Genomic DNA, 21,767 nt, shown 5'->3' on the forward strand with positions numbered 1-21,767 from the left:
AGTTCGGACTCGATACCATTGACTTCCTGGGCCACAGGATTACTAAAGACGGGGCAACCCCTCTGCCCGCTAAGGTAGGTGCAGTCCGCCACTTCCCCCGACCCACCACGATCAAAGGCCTTCAGGAATTCGTAGGTATGGTCAATTTCTACCACCGCTTCCTCCCTTCAGCTGCCCGGATCATGCACCCCCTGTTTGCCCTGATGTCGGGTCCGAGCAAGGACATTACCTGGGACGAGGAGTCCGCCGCCACTTTCATTCAAACGAAGGAAGCTTTGGCGAACGCCGCAATGCTAGTGCATCCCAGAATGGACGCCCCTACCGCCCTCACAGTGGACGCATCTAACACGGCAGTCGGTGGGGTGCTGAAGCAACTCATCGCAGGTCGCTGGCAACCCCTGGCGTTTTTCAGCAAACACCTGCGACCACCCGAGCTCAAATAACAGTGCTTTCGACCGGGAACTGTTGGCGCTCTACCTGGCAATCCGGCATTTCAGGTACTTCCTAGAAGGTCGGCCCTTCACCGCGTTCACGGACGACAAACCGCTTACCTTTGCGTTTACGAAAGCGTCCGACTCCTGGTCGTCCCGCCAGCAACGCCACCTGTCCTACATCTCTGAATACACGACGGATGTCCGGCACGTCTCGGGTAAGGACAATGTCGTGGCGGATGCGCTCTCTCACCCTACCGTTCATGCCCTTTCCCAAGGGGTAGACTTTGAGGCATTGGCAAAGGCACAGCAGGCAGATGAGGAGATTCTGAATTACAGAACCGCAGTCTCCGGTTTGCAGCTCCAGGACCTCCCCATAGGCCTGGGTGAGAGGACCCTACTCTGTGACGTCGCCACCGGCCAGCCCCGTCCCGTCGTCCCGACAGCCTGGCGGCACCGTGTTTTCGACTCCATTCATAACTTGGCGCATCCCTCCATCTGGACAACTGTCCGGATGGTTTCCAGCAGGTTCGTTTGGCACGGACTCCGCAAACAGGTCAATGAATGGGCCAAAACGTGAATGCACTGCCAGACGGCCAAGGTGCAGCGGCACACCAAAGCCCCACCGCAGCAGTTCCATCCCGCCCACCGGCGTTTCGACCACATTCATGTGGATATCGTGGGCCCCCTGCCAGTGTCGCACAGAGCGCGGCACCTCCTGACTATCGTGGACCAGTTTACAAGATGGCCAGAGGCGGTCCCGCTCACCGACACCACCTCCGAATCTTGCGCCCGAGCCCTGATCACCACCTGGATATCTCGCTTTGGTGTACCGGCCCACATTACCTCCGACAGAGGCGCCCAGTTCACCTCCAGCCTGTGGTCAGCTATGGCCAGCCTTTTCGGGACTCAGCTGCACCACACAACTGCCTACCACCCACAGTCGAACGGGCTAGTGGAGCGTTTCCACCGTCACCTGAAGTCGGCCCTCATGGCCCGCCTGCGAGGAGCCAACTGGGCGGACGAGCTTCCCTGGGTCCTACTCGGCATCCGCACAGCGCCCAAGGACGACCTGCACGCCTCGTCGGCTGAGTTGGTATACGGCGCGCCCCTGGTTGTCCCCGGGAAGTTCCTACCAGCCCCACGGGGGCAAGAGGAAGATCCCGCAGCAGTCCTGGGCAGACTACACGAGAAGCTCGGTAACCTGGCCCCCATACCCACTTCACAGCACGGGCAGCACCCGACCTGCGTACCCAAAGACCTGCAGAACTGTAAGTTTGTGTTTGTACGAAGGGGCGGGCATCGGCCACCGCTGCAGCGGCCATACGAGGGGCCGTTTATGGTGCTCCGGAACAACGGGTCCACGTTCGTGCTGGACGTTGGGGGGAAAGAGGAGGTTTTCACGGTGGACCGCCTCAAACCAGCCCATGTGGACCTGGCACAACCGGCTGAGTTTCCGGCACCTCAGCGCAGAGGCCGACCTCCCAAGCAGGTTCTGGCCCAGACTGTGGACATTGGGGGGTGTATCGCCGGTTCTGTGGGGGGTTATGTGGCGACCCATTTCCTGGCACATCCGAACCGGCTCACAATTAGATAGCCTACAGGGGTTTGCAAGCACAGAGCTTTGGAGCCTCTGCGCCACGGGGGGCAGGTTGAGGGAGGCTTAAAAGTGAGGCTGAGGATTTTGAATAAAGTTTTTTCCTTCGACTGCAGTTACCGACTCCGTGTCGTAATTTTAGCGCTGCGTGTAGCACACCGCTACAGTTGGACAGCTTTATGGCTAGGGAAGGTTGATAGGAATATGGGTCAAATGTAGGCAAATGAGACTAGAGTAGATTGGCGTTTTGATTGGCATGGAGAAGTTGGGTCAAAGGACCTGATTCTGTTCTGTATTACTCTACGTGTGACACTATCAAATCAGTATGATTTTACAAACGTTTGACGGTGCTAGTCACTGACTCTAACTCTTATTTCTCATATTCCTGTTAGCAATTGCAGCAGTTTTTATGAAATTCTGACTGACATTTATCCATAATAATTTTCCCTTGTGTTATTTTCATGCCAATTTTCCAAATGTCAAAAACTTTCTTTAGCATCCAATACAGTGGTTACGCACTTCCAAAATAATGCTCATATACGATATAATATGTGTATGCGGATCCAACAGAAATCTATATGCAATATGATATGTAAATATATATCAAAAATGAGGTGTAAATAGTTGAGGTCTCGGGCTGAGATCCTTCTCCAATCCTGAAGAAAGGTCTCAGCCGGAAACTTTGACAGTTTACTCTTTTCTATTGATGCTGCTGAGTCCTGCAGCATTCTGTGTGTGTTGCTTTGGATTTTCAGCATCTGCAGATTTTCTTGTGTTTGTAATATATGTATGAACATCAAATATAATGGATGTAAGCAATCAAATACGTGTATGCGCATCCAGTATAATATGTGCATACAGACAATTGCTTGTCCGCTTCCACATATTATGCTTAAAAGCTATTTTCTGCACGCTTCTATTGCTGTCACCCTGATAAGGTAAGATTACTGTTTAATAATGGAGATAATTTTGTAAGATGTATTCTCAGTGACACAAGCTCATGATATTAGAGAGGAGAGGCACTGGAATTGCACTGTAAATTACTAAGAAACTTGTTAAGGGTTCAACAGCTGTGCTCTCAATCTCTATATCTGTGACAATGGTTAAACTGAATTGGGCGGCAAGCACACACTGCTAATTACATTCACAGGTCATAATCTCTTCAACAGCAGTTGAAATGGATTGAGGATTATGGAGAAGGATCTACTGTGTCATTACAATAAGGAGTCAATTGTTGTTCCTGCACTAAGAAATGCAGGTGATTTACAAAACCCTGGCTCCTCTAGTGTGTCAGAATCTGAATCTCCTGTCAGTCGCTGGATGTCATTTTTATGGGTTTTGTGATCTGCAGATCCCACAGCTCGCAGGAATGCAAAGGGAGTACCTTCAGCTCGTAACAGATATTCCAGCCAGTGGACGTTGAACAGACCCCACCCCACAATGTCTGCCCACACTCTGACGACGGACTGGAGAATGCCAACGCCCCACGTGGCGGGATCTGTCGATAAAGAGAGCGACAGTTACAGTGTCAGCCCATCACAGGACACAGGTAACACAATGTTCTTACACAACAGCACAACTGCACCCGCAGTATTCCCATACCTAAGGAAGGTGTGCTGGCATTGAAAAGACTCCAGAGGGAATTTATGAGAATAATCCCCTGGATAAGAGCATTATGCATGAGAGCCATTTGATGGCTCCAGGAAGAGTAGTTTCTTTAACCAGACGGTGGTGAATCTATGGAGTGCATTGCCATGGACAACTCATTGGGCATATATAAAGGTCAGGTTGATAGGTTCATGATTAGCAAAGGGGTTTCAATAGGTACATTTAATATCAGAGAAATGTATACAATGCACATCCTGAAGCTCAAAGGTAAAGTGGAGAAGGCAGGAGAATGGGGTTGTGAGGGAATAATAAATCTGTCTTGCCTGAATGATAGAGTAGACTTGATGGGTCAAATGGCCTAATTCTGCTCCTAGGTCCCAGCCAGAAAAAGAAACAGATTTCAAAACTCCATTTGTACCTGAGAAGGAAAACAATAGTAAGGAACCAAAGGGTATCCTACAGCTGACTATCCTTTATATCCCTGGAACATATTGGCTGGATCTGCCCTGGCTGAGAACATGCTGGGATTTATTATTGGGACAGATTTTCAGCTGAGCTTGGGGAGGCAAACCCCTGTATGTGGGCTATTTACGATGGAGATGAGGAGGAATACCTTCTCTCACAGAATATCTTACCACTGAGAGCTGTAGAAGTTAAATTACTGAATGTAATCAAGACAGAGATAAATACATTTTTGAGCTACAGGGGAAACGCGGGCTTGGGCAGGAGTCAGGAAAATGGAACTAAGGCTAAGGTCAGATCAGCCAAGGTTTTACTGAATGGCGGGCCGGAGTCAAGGGTCAGTTCGACCAAATTCCACTCCTGTTTCTTACACTTTTATACTTAAATGTTACTTTTAACTTAGTCTCAGTGGCACTCTTCAGCTGTGGAGTGAAATACAGCTGACAGACTCCCTCACCATGAGTGGCCATTTGCATCCATAGGCAATCAGGACCTTCTCCAGGGCTTACTGACCAGGAAAGCTTTCACAGATTTTGAATTCCTTTGTGAACTGTTTGCGTTCCTTTAATAAGAATGAGCACTGAAAAACATTTAGCATAGATACTCATCACCATTGGCATAGATGAGAGGAGCCAAGACAAGCTATTTTTGTGCCTCGCATTCCTAGGACGAATGGTTTAGGAACGCTGGTTATACTGTTTATATGATGCTATGCACCTGTGATGCTGCTTCATCTAAGTTTTTCATTGCACGTGTGTCTATTTGCATTTGTACATGGGATAATGAACTCGACTTTGACCTTGACATACAAAGAGAGATGGAACAGGCTGCACTTAAATTTACTGACGTTCAGAAGAATAAGTACTTCTATTGAGGGAGGATTGACAAAGTGGATACTGAGAAGACGTTCCCCTTGGTGGGCCTGTCTATAATTAGCAGGCAGAGTTTAAAGCAGACATGAGGAGGAATTTCCCCTCTGGAATTCCCTATTGTGAACTGTACTTGGCAGGGTTAAGGGTGAAGTGAACACCTCTTTCAGAGGATGATGATGAGGAAGATTGTTTTCTTTCAGAGGGTCATTAATCTTTGAAAAACTGTGTAGGAGGTTATTAAATATATTCAAGAGAAAGATTAATGGGTATTTGACCTACAGTGGGCTCAAAGGATGTGGTGAGAGAGCAGGAAAGTGGTGCTGAGGCCAAGATTAATTCAACCCATCTTATTGAATGGCAGAACAGGCTCAAGGGGATGATTGGCTTCTCATAAGTACAAAAAATTCTGCAGTTGGTGAAAATCCAAAGCAACACACACAAAATGCTAGAGGAACTCAGCAGGTCAGGCAACATCTATGAAAATAAATAAACAGTCAACATTTCAGGCTGAGACCCTTCTGCGGGATGGAAAGGGAAGGGGGAAGATGCCAGAATAAGAAGGTGGGGGAATAGGAAAAAGAATAGCTAGAAGGTGATAGGGGAAGCCAGGAGAGTGGGAGAGGTAAAGGGCTGAAGGAGAAGAGAGTGGAGCATAGGAGAAAGGAAAGAAGGAGGTAAGAGTGGGGAATAGAATAAGAGGGGAGGGACTGAATTCTCTTTTACCAGAAAGAGAAACTGGTATTCATGGCATCAGGTAGGAGGCTACCAACTTCTGATTGGCTGATTTTTACTCCAGTTTCTTCAGTAATAATGTTCTATTTAAAAGTAACAATTGATCATTCATCATCTCTGCACATCATTGGTGTCAATTGATGAAATTCTCAGAAACCTCATTTCCCTCTACTTGGTCTTCCTCAAGGTTGTACCCAAATCTGTGTCCTAAGTTCCGAGCAAAGCCCAGATCTCTAACTGACAATTACGCTGCTGGTGTTCAGGGCAGCAATGAAGGTCCTCCATCTCTGGTGGTGTTCAGGACTTCATTATGTCAGAAGCCTCCTCTCAGTTTTCACTAATATCAATTATTCAATTCTCTGGGGGAGACAGGAATACCATTTACACTCAGATGCAGAAGGGATCTTCATTGCTGTTTCCATAACAGTGTTGTTTTACCAGTCAGGGTTGTTAACCCTGAGCTGAAGCCCCAAACCTGGAGGAACGGTGAACCACTATTAGTCTGGCCCCTACTCTTTGACCTGTTTGGCATGGGCGACACTACCAGGAGCCAAAGCCCTGACGCCAGCCAGCATGGTTGTACAGGTCATTGAGGCACGCTAGCCTCCAACCCAACATCAAGGCTGTGGTCCTCTTGGAGGAAAGGCCTGCTGGTATTTTTTAATATTTTAGCCTTGCTTTTTGTTTGTTGTGGTTTGGCAAATCTTGACATCAGGTAGAAACAGGAATACTCAGGAGCCTGATTTGCGATGTGTTTTCCCTGTTAGACAGAGCCCGGAGCAGCATGGTCTCCACTGAGAGTGCCTCCTCTACGTACGAGGAGCTGGCTAGGGCCTATGAGCATGCCAAGATGGAGGAGCAGCTAAGGCATGCAAAGTTTACAATCACGGAGTGCTTCATATCGGACACGTCCTCAGAGCAGCTGACCGCCGGGACCAACGAGTACACCGATAGCCTGACGTCCAGCACTCCCTCAGAGTCGGGCATCTGCAGATTCACCGCGTCACCACCAAAACCTCAGGATGCCGGCAGAGTGGCTAACATGGCAGTTCCAAAAGCACACCGACCAGGTATGGCAAGATGTTCTGGGAAAGTATCTGACACATGGCATTGGACCCAGTGGTCAGAGAAGATCCAAAGACGTCTGATGTGTGTGTGATTTAGGGCCTGAATTCATTAGTAAATCTAACCCAGGAGGGTCAGTGTTGGGATGGCAAAACCTCTCTTATGAGGTGGGGGTGAATATAGGTCTGTTTGGGTGTAGTCCATAGTGAAATAGTTCAGGGACCGATGTAATTCATGGTGAGCTGGTAGTGAGTCACGGTTTGGTCTGTTTTGGATTTGTGGTGAGATTGGATGTGATCTGTGGTGAACTGGTGGTGAGATTGGGTGTGATCTTTGGTGAATTGGTGATGAGATTGGGTGTGATCTGTGGTGAACTGGTGGTGAGATTGGGTGTGATCTTTGGTGATTTGGTGATGAGATTGGGTGTGATCTGTGGTGAACTGGTGGTGAGATTGGGTGTGATCTGTGGTGAACTAGTGGTGAGATGGATGTGATCTGTGGTGAACTGGTAATGAGATTGGGTGTGATCTGTGGTGAACTAGTGGTGAGATGGATGCGATCTGTGGTGAACTGGTGGTGAGGGATGTGATCTGTGGTGAACTGGTGATGAGATTGGGTGTGTTCTGTGGTGAACTGGTGGTGAGATTGGGTGAGATCTTTGGTGAATTAGTGATGAGCTTGGGTGTGATCTGTGGTGAACTGGTGATGAGATTGGGTGTGATCTGTGGTGAACTAGTGGTGAGATTGTGTGATCGGTGGTGAATTGGTGGTGAGATTGAGTGTGATCTGTGGTGAACTGGTGGTGAGATGGATGTGATCTGTAGTGAACTGGTGGTGAGATTGTGTGATCGGTGGTGAAATGGTGGTGGGATGGATGTGATCTGTGGTCAACTGATGGTGAGATTAGGTGTGATCTGTGGTGAATTGGTGGTGAGATTGGGTGTGATCTGTCGTGAGACTGGGTGTGGCTATGGTAAACTAGAGATATGCAAATATGTGGTCTGCAATGTAATTGCAGGTTAATTATGAATTTAAAATATCTGATCACAATCTTTTATTTGAATGTACTTTATTGGATATGCTATTGTGCTCTTTCTATTTATTAATTCACGGGCTTTGGCTGTTGCTGACTACACCAGCATTTATTGACCATCCTCAATTACCCCTACAGTGCAGAGGCAGTTCTTGGACAATCACCATCACCTCCTTTGGATTCACATATGGGTCAGTTCATGTAAGGATCATATATTTCCATCCCTGAAGGACAACAATGAACCGAATGGGACTTTATGCCAATACTGATGTTCATCATGAAAGGACTGAACAGATTAGATATGGCAAAGTTATTTCCCATGGTAGGGGAGTCTAGGACAAGAGGGCACGACTTCAGGATTGAAGGACGTCCATTTAGAACTGTGATGCAGAGAAATTACTTTAGTCAGAGGGTGGTAAATCTGTGGAATTTGTTGCTATGACTGGCTGTGGAAGCCAAGTCATTGGGTGTATTTAAGGCAGAGATAGATAGGTTCTTGATTAGCCAGGGCATCGAAGAGTATGGGGAGAAGGCAGGGGAGTGGGGGTGACTGGAAGAATTGGATCAGCCCATGATTGAATGGCAGAGCAGACATTTGGATGGGCCAAATGGCTGACTTCTGCTGCTATATCTTATGGTTTTATCCCTAGCATATATTATTGAATTTCAGTTTAATGCATTATTTCAATTAACTAACAATAAATTATTAATGAAACCAGTGTTGAGACAATGGTAGTGTAGCGGTCAGCACGTCGCCTTACGGTGCCAGCGACCCAGGTCCAATTCATGCCACTGTCTGTAATGTATCTGTACGTTCTCCCCGTGACCACGTGGGATTCCTAGAGGAGTCCCAAAGATGAGCAGCACACACAAAATGCTGGATAAACTCAGCAGGCCAGGTAGCGTCTATGGAAAACAGTACAGTCGACGTTTTGGGCCGAAAAGACGGATGGGTTAGTGGGTTGATTGGTCACATGGCTCTAACTGGGCAGTGTGGTCTCGTTGGGCCGGAAGGGCCTGTTCCTTTGCTGAATCTCTAAAGAAATAAACAAATAAAATTAATGTATATTTTCCCAGCAAGCATAGGAGGACTTGAACTCCCACCTTTGTATCAGTACTCCACAACTGTCACTGTCAGTCCAGTAACTCAACCACCTTGTTCTGCTGCGCCTCCAAATTGAAGGCAGAATAAATGGAATTTTTCCCTCTGAGGCTCTTGAGCAAATAGAAGCGATCTGTAAACCCAAGGGAATTAAGTATTTCTGCAAGCATCCACTCAGTTAAGCCGGGGACTTTTTTTTAATGGTTCGGAGCGGCGGACTTGCCAGGGGCAAAAGGATGAAGAATAATTTGCTTTTGCTTGAGCATTTTTCTACTGTTGTCCTATTAGTGCTGTAAAACTCAGTCAAGCAGCAGACACTGAACACAACTCAGCATTCTCAAGCATTCTGTTCTCCGCCTGTGCAACTAATGATAGTTCCTTCTGCGGATCAATGTCCCCTGAGCCGGGCACAGTGCTGTCATTTGTCAGCGTGTCTCCAGATAATTTGTATCTACTCGTAATCGCATTTACTTAACCCTTCCTCGCCTGCTTTCACTCAAGTTTCCTGTTGTTTTTCGATCCAAATTATGCCCACGCCCACTGTTTACCTTCAACACACACCATTTCAAAGAAATGAGTGGAAAATGGACAACAAATTGTAGGCGCGAGATTTTTCCAGAAATCCAGAGAAACACACACAAAACGCTGGAGGAACTCAAGAGTTTAGGCAGCATCTGTGGAAATGAATAAACAGTCAATATCTTGGGCTGAGAACCTTCATTGAGACTGGAAAGGAAGGGGGAAGATGCCCAAATAAGAAGCTGAGCAAGGGGAAGGAATACAAGCTGGAGATGATAGGTGAAGCCTGGTGGGTGGGGGAGGGGTTGAATTAAGAAGCTGGTGATAGGTGGAAAAGAGAAGGGGCTGAAGAAGAAGGATTCTGATAGGAGAGGAGGGAAAGGGAAGAAGGAGGGGCACCAGGGGGGAGGTGACAGAGGGGAAGAGAAGAGTTAAGTGGGGGCAGAGTGATGAATGGAAGAAGAGGGAAGTGGGAGGGGTGAAATTACTGGAAGTTAGACAAATCAATCTTCATGCCATCAGACTGGAGGCCACCCAGAAGAGCATATGAGGTGTTGCTCCTCAGACTGAGAGTGATGTCATTGTTGTAGTAGCCCAGGCCATGGACCGACATGTTGGAATGGAAATGTAGATTAGAATTAAAATGGTTGGCCAATAAAAAATCGTGATTTTGATATTGTGAAGGTGGTCAACCATGCAGTTCCCAATCTACAATCTCCTTCTTTTGGACTGATCCTGAACGGTTTTTGCATTGCAGTCCAGAGTGAGTGTTGCCCTTTCAGAAAAGGTGTTATTAACATCAAAATTTTAAAACAATGCTGTCGTCAATGTCCTACATTCCAATAACGAAGCACATGGGGATGCCTTCAACCATCTAGTCTCAATTCACGTATGATATAAAAGAGGCCATTCAGCCCATTGAGTCGAGACCAGATTTCAGAGCAATGTCATCAATCCACTTCCTATTGTATTTCTCTATATTCTAATATCTCACGTGGATCTCACTCACTTTAACACTGAACTGATTCTATTACCTATGAACTCACTTTCAAGGACACTACAACCCTTGTTCTCAATATTTATTTATTATTTCGTATATTATTATTTGTTTTTCTTTTCATATTTGCACCGTCGGACACTGGTTGTTCGTCTGTCTTTGTAGATTTTCATTGATTCAATTGTGTTTCTTTGAATCTACTGTCAATACCCACAAGAAAATTAATCTGAGGGTAGTATTGGTAATTTTGATCATAAATTTACTTTGATGGGGCCTGGTCTAGATGATTACTGCAATGTTACACTGAAGAGCTGTAACATTGCTGCATTTCAGGAAAATCAAAGCCCCATCTTTTTCTGCAAATTCTCAGTCAATTAAAAATTTCAGTAGTGCACTGAGACTGATAAATTTTGCTCAGCAGGGGTGTTAAAGGTATGTAACAAGTTAATGTATGGATTACCTCAGCTCAAGTTAAGTAGCTATATCTTCTCTCTGTGACTGTGAAGTTCAAAAATACTACATGAATTGAGGACTGTGCATTTTCCCTTTGCTCTAACCAACATTATTCTTGCATTAAAACCACCAAAGGCACTTGTGCTGGTTGTTTACTTCATCCTTCTTTATACACAAACTGACTCTGACGCATCGTACAAAAATAACCAGTTTGTGATATTCATTGCCCAAAGCATCCTTAGACCTTTCTGACAGTTGACGAGATATTTTATACATCCACATCTGCCCTTTCCTCCAGTACTATGGCGCATTGTTACTCAAGAACACTGAATCTTTCCACTTTTGTCTGTTAACTCAGTTCATCAGTCTGGGCCCTAACCCACCAGAGGCAACCAGGAATTACCTAGCAATGCTTTTGAGGAAAAGTGTCTGGAGAATTGGAATTTGTAGCACAGCTAAATTGTTGTATTGTTATTGGCTTGTATGAACATTCTTCAATGTGTTGCTAATTCATGTATTATTCTTTGCTTCAGGGATCAGTTATCTTTCCTCAAACATTCTTGTAATTCTAAGGCAGATGAAACTTTTCATCACACTTTTAGGTGACAAATGAACCAGAGTCAGAGAGTATTACGGCATAGAAACAGGCTCTTTGGCCTATCGACACCATGCTGACCTGATTTTCTACCAAGTCCCATCTCCCAGATCCCTCCAAACCCTTTCCATGTAACCATCAACACCCTCTTAAATATCACAATTAAACCCATATTACCACTTCATTTATTTAATTATTTGTTTCTTTGTTTATTGGAATGCACTGCAGAATAGGCCGTTCCGGCTTTGAGGCACGCCATCCAACAATTCCTCGATTTAATCCAACCCTAATCACGGGACAATTTACATAACCAATTAAACTGGTACATTTGGACTGAGTGAGGAAACCAGAGCACCCCGGTCACGTGGAGAACATACAAACTTCTTAAAGGTAGTGTCAGGAATTGAACCCTGATCCCTGGCACAGTAAACTGTTGTGTTAACCACTACGCTACCATGCCAACCCCATTTCCACTGGCAGCTCATTCCACACTTGCACCACCATCTGACTGATGGAATTGATGGCTTTGTGGCAAAGTTTGTGGATGATATGAAGATAGGTGGAGAGGTAGGTAGTACTGAGGAGGCAATGTGATTGCAGAAGGACTTAGACAAGTTGGAAGAATAGCTAAAAAATGACAGATGGAACACTGTGTTAGGAAATGTACGAAAATGCATTTTGGTAAAAGAAACAATAGTGCGGACTATTATCTAAATGGAGAGAGGGTTCAAACATCAGAGATACAGAGGGACTTAGGAGTCCTGGTGAAAGACTCCTAAAAGGTTCATTTATAGGTTAAGTTTGTGGTAAAGAAGGCAAATGCGATGTTGGCATTTATTTCAAGAAGAATAGAATATAAAAGCAAGGAGATAATGTTGAACCTTTATAAGACTCTAGTCAGGCCGTAATTAGACTATTGTCAACTTCTTTGGGCCCCATATCTCTGACAGGATGTGTTGTCATTGGAGAGGGTCCAGAGGAGGTTCACAAGGATGATTCCAGGAATGAAGGGGTTAATATATGAGGTGTGTTTGGCAGCTTTTGGCCTGTACCCACTGGGATTTAGAAGAATGCAGGGGATCTCATTGAAACCCACCGAATGTTGAAAGGACTAGACAGGGTGGATCTGGAGAGGATGTTTCCTATAGTGGGGTTATACAGAACTACAGGGCATAGCCTTAAAATTAAGGAGCGACCTCTTAGAACAGAGGGAAGGAGGAATTTGTAGCTTGAGAAAATAGGAAAGAACCACATCTCGTCGTCAGACAGAAGCCAGTATGAAATAATTCCTTTCTAAAAGCAATTAAGCTGATTTTCAGTTTTGAAAACTCAAAAGTAAAATCTTTCACCAAGAAAAATTCAGGAGATACTCAGCAGGTCAAGCAACATCGGAAGTTAATTGAGTTGAAATATTAATTTCCATTCTCTCTCAACAGATACTGTCTGACCTGCTAAGTATTTTCAACATTTTCAGTGTGCCTTTTTTTCTGATTTTCAGCATCTGTGCCATTCTTAACTAATGGTGTCTAGCAGTGTTAGCAAAAAGCTGGTAACAGTGCAACTCTCTATTCTGCCAACTCATTTTCCTCCTTCTGGAACATGCTTAATATCGTTCCTCTTTCCAAAGTTTATCTTTCCTTCTGCAAGAAAATCCAAAATGAATTCATATAAATCAAGCTAATTATGTCAGTAAATCAGCAAGTATCCAAGAGCCCTGCAAAGCTAGTATTCCAACCCTGCCAGAGGCACTGTAGTCCTCATCTGCTGCAGTTAATCTTTTCTTACACGTACAGATTCTTATTCATGCCTTCCCTAAGATGGATTTCCTCAACCTGGTCTCTGCAGAGCCACTGAAAAATAAAGCACTGCATATCCTTGAAATCTTGAATAAAATCAAAAGATGCTGGAGCAGTATATAAAATTGTGAGGGGCCTAGCTAGACATTTTTTTTCTGGGGTTGGGGAATTCAGAAAGAGAGGACATAGGCTTAGGTAACAGGGGAGAGATTTAGTAGGAAAATGCGGAGTAATTTTTTTCAACCAGAGGATAGTCCATATATGGAATTAGCTGCCCGAGGAAGTGTTTGGGCCAGGTACACAAGCAACGTTTAAAAGACACCTGGACAGGTACATAGATAGGGAAGGTTTAGGGAAACATGGGTCGAAACTTGAGTGAAAATGGGTACATCCAATATCAGGATCAAACCCAGGTGACTGGAGCTTTGAGGAAGCATTGTTTATGACCAATACCAGAAGACGTCCATTTCAGGTGGGTGGAGGAAAGTTTAGGAGAGATGTCAGAGATAGGTTTTTTATACAGGGAGTGGTGATTGCCTGGAATGCACTGCTGGTGGTAGAGCTAGATTCACTAGAGCCATCTTAGATAGGCATATCCCTGAAAGAAAAAGAGAGCTATGTGGAAGGGAAAGGTTAGAATGATCTTAGAATAAGATAGAAGGTCGGCACAGCTTTAGGGGCTGAAGGGCCTGTACTATGCTGTAATGTTCTATGACTGTATTCCACAGGTCAGGCAGCATCTGAAAAGAGTGAAAAGGACTTAGCAAGTCAGATTGATGACCTTTCATCATTACAGAAGAGTTTTCCTCTTCACTTGTAATGAACGATCATCAACCCAAAATCATAATTCCCCACAGGTGCCACAGAATATCTCCAATATTGTCCGATTTAATTGATCAAGAGTCATAGGTGACTTTACTCGATTGATCAGTGATAGACTTGTACCTGTGTTTATCTTCCTGGTCTGGACTTCCACTTGCCAGAAAGATGGTTACAAAGCTGTGCTTTCAGACTGTGGTGATCCAGTTTGTACATAACCTTGCCGTCACTGCCTGTAAAGAGTTTGTACATTCTCCCTGTGGAATGTGTGTGTTTCCCCTGGCTCCTCTGGTTTTCTCCCACAGTCCAAAGATGTACTGGCTGGTAGATTAATTGGTCATGTAAATTGTCCATTGATTAGGCTAGGGTTAGATCGGGGTTGCTGGGTGGCACTGGTCAAAGGGCGCAGCATCTCAATAAAATAAAATAAATGGTGACTAGGCTCTCAGAGAAAGAGAAGTTCATTATCATCCACCCTGAGGATTCATCCTCCAGCACCGGTGCATTGTGGTTGCTGTCCGAACCATTGGATGGTGTAGTAACCTGATAAGGCTAATCTAACACAACCTTCCAAATCTCTGATACTCAACACCTTCAAAGACAAGGGCAGCAGGTTCAGGGGATTATCTCTACCTGCAATTTAATCCTACAAGTCACATATTATCTTTATTTGGAAATTTATTGTTTTTCCTTGCAAAGACGAAGCATCCTCAAAGACAGCCAACGTAGTTTTATCAAGGGCAGTTTCTCTTCATTGAATTCTTCTGTTGTATTATATTGGCATATTATTGTCACATGATGGTTGTAAGGTAATAACTGTGAACCTTAGGTCCCACATTACCAGGTTCAGGAATAGTTACTACCCTACAACTCCTGAACCAGCATGGATAACTTCAATCACCCCAACACTGAACTGACTCCAAAACCTCAAGAATCATTTTCTAGGACTCTACAATTCATGTTTCCAGTTCTACTTTGAATGACTTCCCTCAATATCTACAAATAATTATATGGTTATGTAAATAAACTCATTGCTCTAATATACTTCTCTAAACCTCTAAACCTTGGTATCTCACTAAGCAACACACACAAAATGCTGGAGGAACTCAGCAGGCCAGGCAGTATCTATGGAAGAGAGCACAGTCGAGAACCTTCATCAGGATATCTCTTCTCACTTATAATGGACATTAAACTTGTTGATCACAGAACATAACAACAATTTGGAATCAACCTGTGGTTGCTCTATTAGAATATATCCATAAACAGTTCACTGTCAAAATAAATTTGCTAATGTATCCATGAGGCACATTGGGACATTTTGCATTGCTGTGTTCTTCTACAGTATGACTCATTTGTTTATTTATTGTCTCCATTGGGCATCCTTTCAAATATCAGTTGAGTTTTATTTTCCCTTATCTCTCAGTCACTCCTATATGTTTTCTCAATCCATCCTAGTTGTGAATAGCGTACAGAGGACTTTTTTGAAAAGATGAGTACCTTTAAGGGAACACATCAGATTGAGAGAACATTCCTATCAGTAGCCCTTCCCTTTAATACAGAGACAGACAACAACAAACTGGTCAGCTTACATTCCTGGATATTTGATATAGTTCTGAATGTCAGCGCTGAGGTGAGACCTGATGGCCTGTGAAGCGTTTGTGTTCACTTCACAGAGAAGTATCCTGTTGGGAAAGGGAGGAGAACGGCAGTTAGAATGAGATCTTCAGCTGTCCTGAAAAAATAATGAAGTAGATAGTGTTCAGATATTTTGTTGAGAGCCAGCAGCTCTTATATCACATCACTAATACCATTCCTTCATCTTTTATTAAGACTATTTCCAAGTTTAAATGTTAGAACTGTTAATTGATGTATTATCTCCCATTTATTGCAAGTTCAACAAACACTATTGTTGTTATTTAATAATGCACTTTGTATATTTAGGGTAATATGTCTGCTTGGTTATAAATATTCTCTGTTCATCTTCAATGTGATGATATCAACTAAATTAGAGAAGATAAAGATAGGAAATGTTCTTAAGTATATCTGTCTGACAGAAGCCATCCATGTAGCAATGGTTAATGGGCTACTAACTTGGAAAGATTGCGACGTCAGAGTATAAAACCACTAACTTTTTTTAAGTTGCTTTTGATGTACAGATAGATAAAAATTATAAAAATGAAACCCACAGCTTGTTCATTGGGAAGGAGGATATTTCCATTGCATTGAAGATAACACATCACCCTCTCCCCTCTCAACACACACATAATAAAAGGTAAATTGTCAGTGTTACAAGTCAGAGAGAACAGAGAAGGCTCTGGCTGGACTTGCCTGTGGGTTACAAGAAGAGCTTCATCATTTTTGTGAGCAGCATCATTTCATGGTAGATATTTAACAAACACAACGCTTACCGTAAATCCGCATGTAATTAAAATAGATGTTATTAAGAAAGTTTCCAAAGTTTTCCAATGAATAAGCTGTGCAGTAATGCATCTGAAATATGGACAAATACAGCTGCATTTTTGTACATTCCAATCACTTTCTTAGGAACAGGATGTGCTGGGGTTAGAGTAAAATGGATCTTTGACAGTCAACACAGAATCAACAGGCTGAAAAGACAGTTTCCATTCCATGACTCTGCCTCACCATACTTTAAGGGAGAGAGATCCAAAGACTCATAACAGTCAGAAAAAAAAAGCCTCATCTCTCTCTTAGACAGCCAATACCTCGTTTTTAAATAATGACCCTTCATTCTAGATTCTCACACAGTTGGGTTCATCTTCTCCACATCCACCTTGTCAAGACTATTCAGGATCTGAACATGCTAGGGTTTTAAAAAAAAACAAACTCTTAATTTTAATTGAAGACAGCTATTTTAATCTTTCTTGTAATGTTCAATGTTAAAAGACTGTGACGAGACTAAGTTATTGTTGGCCTTCAGGTGGAATATTGCACTTACACTTTTAAATAGTTAGGAAAACTTTGAAGAGGATGCAGAGGAGATTTACCTAGCATAGACAGACTAAAGAAATGTAAGTTGTTCTCCAGGATTAAAGATAAGATTAATAGAAGTTGACAGGTAGTTTTATAGCGTGCGCTAGAAGAAACTGGCGGAAGTATTGATAATTAGTGGTAACAAGGCACAAGGTGAGGATTATTCTTATCCAGTGAGTTGTATTAATCCTGAAACTTCATTTGATGGTGTCTTGGAAGCAGTATCATTTGTAACTTTAAATGAACTAAATAAATAATTATCAATAGTTGACTAGTCATTTGGAAAGGGATCAGGGATCTATAATAAATTGATTTGTTATTGTCATGTACTGAGGGGCAGTGGAAAAACTTGTCTTGCATAACGTTCATACAATTCAATTCATTACACAGGTCACAGAGGTAAAATGCAACAAGAGTGTTACAATACAGAGAAAGTGCTGTACAGCTAGACAAGGTCATAACAGGTAGATTATAAGATCAAGATGCATTTTATCATGCGAGGGAACTGCTCAATAGTTTATAATAATGGGATTGAAACTTGAGCCTGAAGGTATGTGCTTTCAGACTTTAGTATCTCCTGCCTGATGGGAAGGAGGGAGAATGTCCAGGTAGGTCTTTGATTATACTAGCTGTTTTACTAAAGTAGCAAGAAGCATCGACAGAGAAGATGGAGCGGGGTGAGGTACTGAGCTGTCTGTGGGTGCTTGCGTTCATGGGCAGAGCAGCTCGCAGACCAAGCCATGGTGCATCTGGATGGTTGGCTTCAGAGTCATAGGAAAGGTCAGCACAGAGATGGCCCACCTAGTCTGTGCCGAGCCATCAAACCTACCTCCTCCCATCGACCTGCACTGGGACCATAACCCTCCGTACCCCCACCATCCATTTATCGATCCAAACTTCTCTCAAACTTTCTCTGGTGCTTTGATAAAATTGTCAAGGTACCAAAGGGTACATGCCCCATTTTTATCTGCTAAGGAAGAAGAGGCTACATGACATCAACGTGGTTGGACGAATATAGTCTACTGGCGTTGTTCACTCACAGCACCTCGCAGCTCTCAATACTCTCAACCTCAGCATTATTCTTATAGACAGGAGCATATGCTCTGGCCCCTTCCTGAAGTCATTGGAGATTGTGGATGAGATGTTGTTGCCAAATTGCCAAACTGATTGGGGTCTGCATGTAAAAAATGGAGGATCCATTTCCACAAGGAGGTATTGAGGCCCAGGTCTTGAAGTTTATAGACTAGTTTTGAGGGAATGATAGTATTGAATGCCAAGCTGTAGTCAATGAAGTGCATCCTAATGTATGCATCTTCGCTGTCCAGTTGATCCAAGGTTGAGTGAAGAGCCAATGAAATGGCACCTGCATTGGACTTGTTGCGCCAGTAGTCTGGAATTTTCACTTTGCACGTCAGATGACTTTCTCGAGATGATACCTGGACTTTTTGGTATTTTACTTGGTTGCCAGACCTAAATGCGCTGATATGGCCTGTAGATGGCATTACTGCAGAATTTGGCCATGCAGTCGTGAATGTGTAGGAGGAGTAGGGGGATGAGGACACAGCCTTCTGGGCCACTGCTATTGAGGGGAATCATGTCTAAAGTTTTTGTCAAGCTGTCATGGACCTAGTTACAGAGGGAGATGTTGAATCCCAGGTCTGCGAGTTTGTTGGTGAGTTTGCTTGGCCTTGGAGTATGAAGATGAAGGTTTGATCAATAAACTGCAATGAACTAACATGGGTGTCTTTACTGTCCAAGTGCTCCAGATATGAGTGCAGGGTCAAAGAGATGGCATCTGCTTCGACCTTCCTCAGTAGTAGGTAGATTGCAGTGTGTTATTAATGAGTGCCTCTCAAAGTACTTCATGATGGTGGATGCCAAAATAACCAGCCGATAGTTATTAAGGTATGTTACTTTATTTTTCCTAGGCACCAAGATGGTAGTGGTCTTCCTAAAGCAGGTGGAACTTCATTTTGTAGCAGAGAGAGCATAAAGATGTTGTGTTCCTCCTGCAGGTTATTGAGACAGACATTCCATGATTCAAGAATAGCTTCTTCCCCTCTGCCATCAGATTTCTGAACAGTCTGTGAACCCATGAACACCTCCTCATTATTCCTTTTCGTGCACTGTCATTTATTTTGTAATGTGTAACTTGTCCTTGCATTTCACTGCTGCTGCAAGCCAACACATTTTATGCCATATAAGACTATAAGACAAAGGAGCAGAATTAGGCCACTCAGCCCATTAAGTCTGCTCTGCCCATTTGATCATGACTAATTATTTTCCCTCTCAACCCCATTCTCCTATCTTCTCCCCATAACCTTTGACACCCTTACTAATCAAAAACCCATCAGTCGCCAAGTTAAGTATATCCTATCACTTAGACTCCACAGCCATCTGTGGCAATGAGTTCTACAGATTCACCACCCATCTGGCTAAAGAAATTCCTCCTCATCTCTGTTCTAAAGGAAAGTCTTTCTATTCTGCAGTTGTGCCTTCTGGTCCGAGACTCTCTCACTGTTGGAAGCATCCGCTCCCTGCCCACTCTATCTAGTCCTTTCAAAATTTGTTAGGTTTCAATGAATCACTTTCTCATTCTTCTAAACTCCAGCAAGTAGAGGCCCAGAACCATCAAATGGCCTTCAGTGCTATTGATAACTATTATCAGTACGAGGCTGTGCAAAGTCTGTCTTGCACTGGTATCTGATTTTGATTCCGTTTGAGCATCTGCAGTCTCTTGAGGCATCTCCAGTCTTGAACGGGTGTGACATGCGCCAAGAAGTGCCCAGTCAAGCCTTTGGAGCAATGCAAGACAATCAAGAGCTGTTCCAGAATTAGAGGGTGGCAAGGTAGCATGACACTATTACAGTGTCAGTGACCTGGATTCAGTTCTACCACTCTTGTTAAGGAGTTTGTACGTTTTCCTGTGACGGTGTGGGCTTTCCCCTATGCTCTAGTTTCCTCCCATATTTCAAAGAGGTACAGATTAGTAGGTTAATTGATCACATTGAAATAATCGTGTGGCATGGGGTCATTGGGCTGGAATGTCTGTGACCTTGCTGTATCTCTAAATATAAAGCATAAATATAGTCATCATTGATCCATAGGGAGACTATTTTCAGCCAGGTAGCTCTGAAGTAAACAGGGCTAAATTGTCAAATTACAAGGCTTGTGATTCTATGACTGGTCTGTGTGTGTTTAAGGATGATTCATTTTGATTCTCCACACAGGTGACCTTATGCATCTTCCGCCATACTTAAGGGTGGACTTCCTGATTCACAGAGGCATAGCCGGTCCAAGTAGAGACCTTGGTCAAGGGCACGCCTGTCTGGAGCCACAGAGAAGGAGCACCATGAAACGCACACAAGTCATGGAGCCAATCCCAATGGAAGCAGCTAGCAGGGACACTCAGCAATGGCAATCAAGCAACACTTCGACGTTACCTCAGAGGGAGGGAGCAGACCGTGGCAAAGCTCCCAAACTGAGCAGCTCACAGGAATCGTTACTGGACAATCGCGGTCACTTGAAACAAGGGAACAACCCCTACGCAAAATCCTACACACTGGTATAACAAATGCATGTCTGTACAAGGCTGTATATAGTTCAATTTAAAGCTACCTTTTTTACTGGTTCCAATATTTATAATCAAAGATTTGCCAAAATATAAAAAAAAAATTAGATATTGCAAGGACTTTGTTGTGATCCAGAGTGTGACATGTCTGAGCAAATGAATGTCTGTGCATTTTTTTAAGAAGCCCTCTGATTGTCTGATATGCACAGATCATGGCGTTTTTACTCATTTCCTATGAAATGCATGGAGGCAGAGTACAGACATTGACATTAGCAAAAAAAAAACAAAACGCGAGGAAAACCATTGCAGATTCTGTCACCTGCTAAAAATAAGACATGAATAGTTTAAATATCGCACAAATAAAGGAAAATGGCATTTGTGGTCGAAACAGCGATCCCTGATTGATTGAAGAGTTTGCAGCCAAGTACCCACACCACCTTTCAAAGTCAGCAAAAAGCAGTGGCTTAAAGTAACATGGCATTAAAGGTGGCTGACTGGGGCCCATTTTGTTGACGTACACCATTTCAAGCTTTTCTTTTCTAGTGTTCATTAGGCTAAGGATTAACATTAGTTAATATTTTTTTGAAATATAATTATTCTATTTAAAGACTTTACACTATGGACCCTCAAGGTTGGGAGTCAAAAAAAAGCTTGGCATCTATGTTTCCTTTGATTTACTGACCATATTTATGTATTATATATCCATTTATGTATGTGTGTGTGTGTGTGTGGTATCTATTTATATAATAGCACACAGTCACACACATATATATATATAGGAGATATATGAAATATGTATGTGTGTGCGTGCGCGTGTGTGTGTGTATATGTGTGTCTACGTGTAACTGTAAATGGGTTAAAATTTATTTTAGGTAAATAAACTTTAAGAGAGAAAGAAAACCCAATAATAACTAATGTTTCAGCTACATGTGTGTCTACCTCCTCAAGCTTGCATTTGTCAGACAGGTTCTGGCTTCAAGCTCTAACCAAAGTTTGGTGACCTTTAATTCTTTACTACATAGCTGTTTGTGTGTATTTTCTGATGTTAAATTTTATCACTTGCCTCATGCAGAACTTTTCAGTCTCGTTGTTATAATAAAAAATTTTGAACAACAATAACAAAA

General features: G+C 43.4%; 1 protein-coding gene across 1 annotated transcript in view; it reads left to right on the plus strand.

Annotated features, from left to right (window-relative positions):
• The window catches only part of LOC132393479 (cell adhesion molecule DSCAM-like), a 702,534-nt gene extending 681,085 nt beyond the window's left edge, over positions 1 to 21,449 (plus strand). The window contains exons 31-34 of the mRNA XM_059968761.1: positions 3,380 to 3,577; positions 6,470 to 6,772; positions 10,106 to 10,108; positions 20,303 to 21,449. Of these exons, the coding sequence (XP_059824744.1) occupies positions 3,380 to 3,577; positions 6,470 to 6,772; positions 10,106 to 10,108; positions 20,303 to 20,643 (845 nt within the window). The 3' untranslated portion in view covers positions 20,644 to 21,449. The remainder of the gene's footprint in view (positions 1 to 3,379; positions 3,578 to 6,469; positions 6,773 to 10,105; positions 10,109 to 20,302) is intronic.
• The last annotated feature ends 318 nt before the right edge of the window (positions 21,450 to 21,767 follow it).

The sequence above is a fragment of the Hypanus sabinus genome, chromosome 4 (genome assembly GCF_030144855.1).
Source record: "Hypanus sabinus isolate sHypSab1 chromosome 4, sHypSab1.hap1, whole genome shotgun sequence".
In the NCBI taxonomy this organism is placed as follows: domain Eukaryota; kingdom Metazoa; phylum Chordata; class Chondrichthyes; order Myliobatiformes; family Dasyatidae; genus Hypanus; species Hypanus sabinus.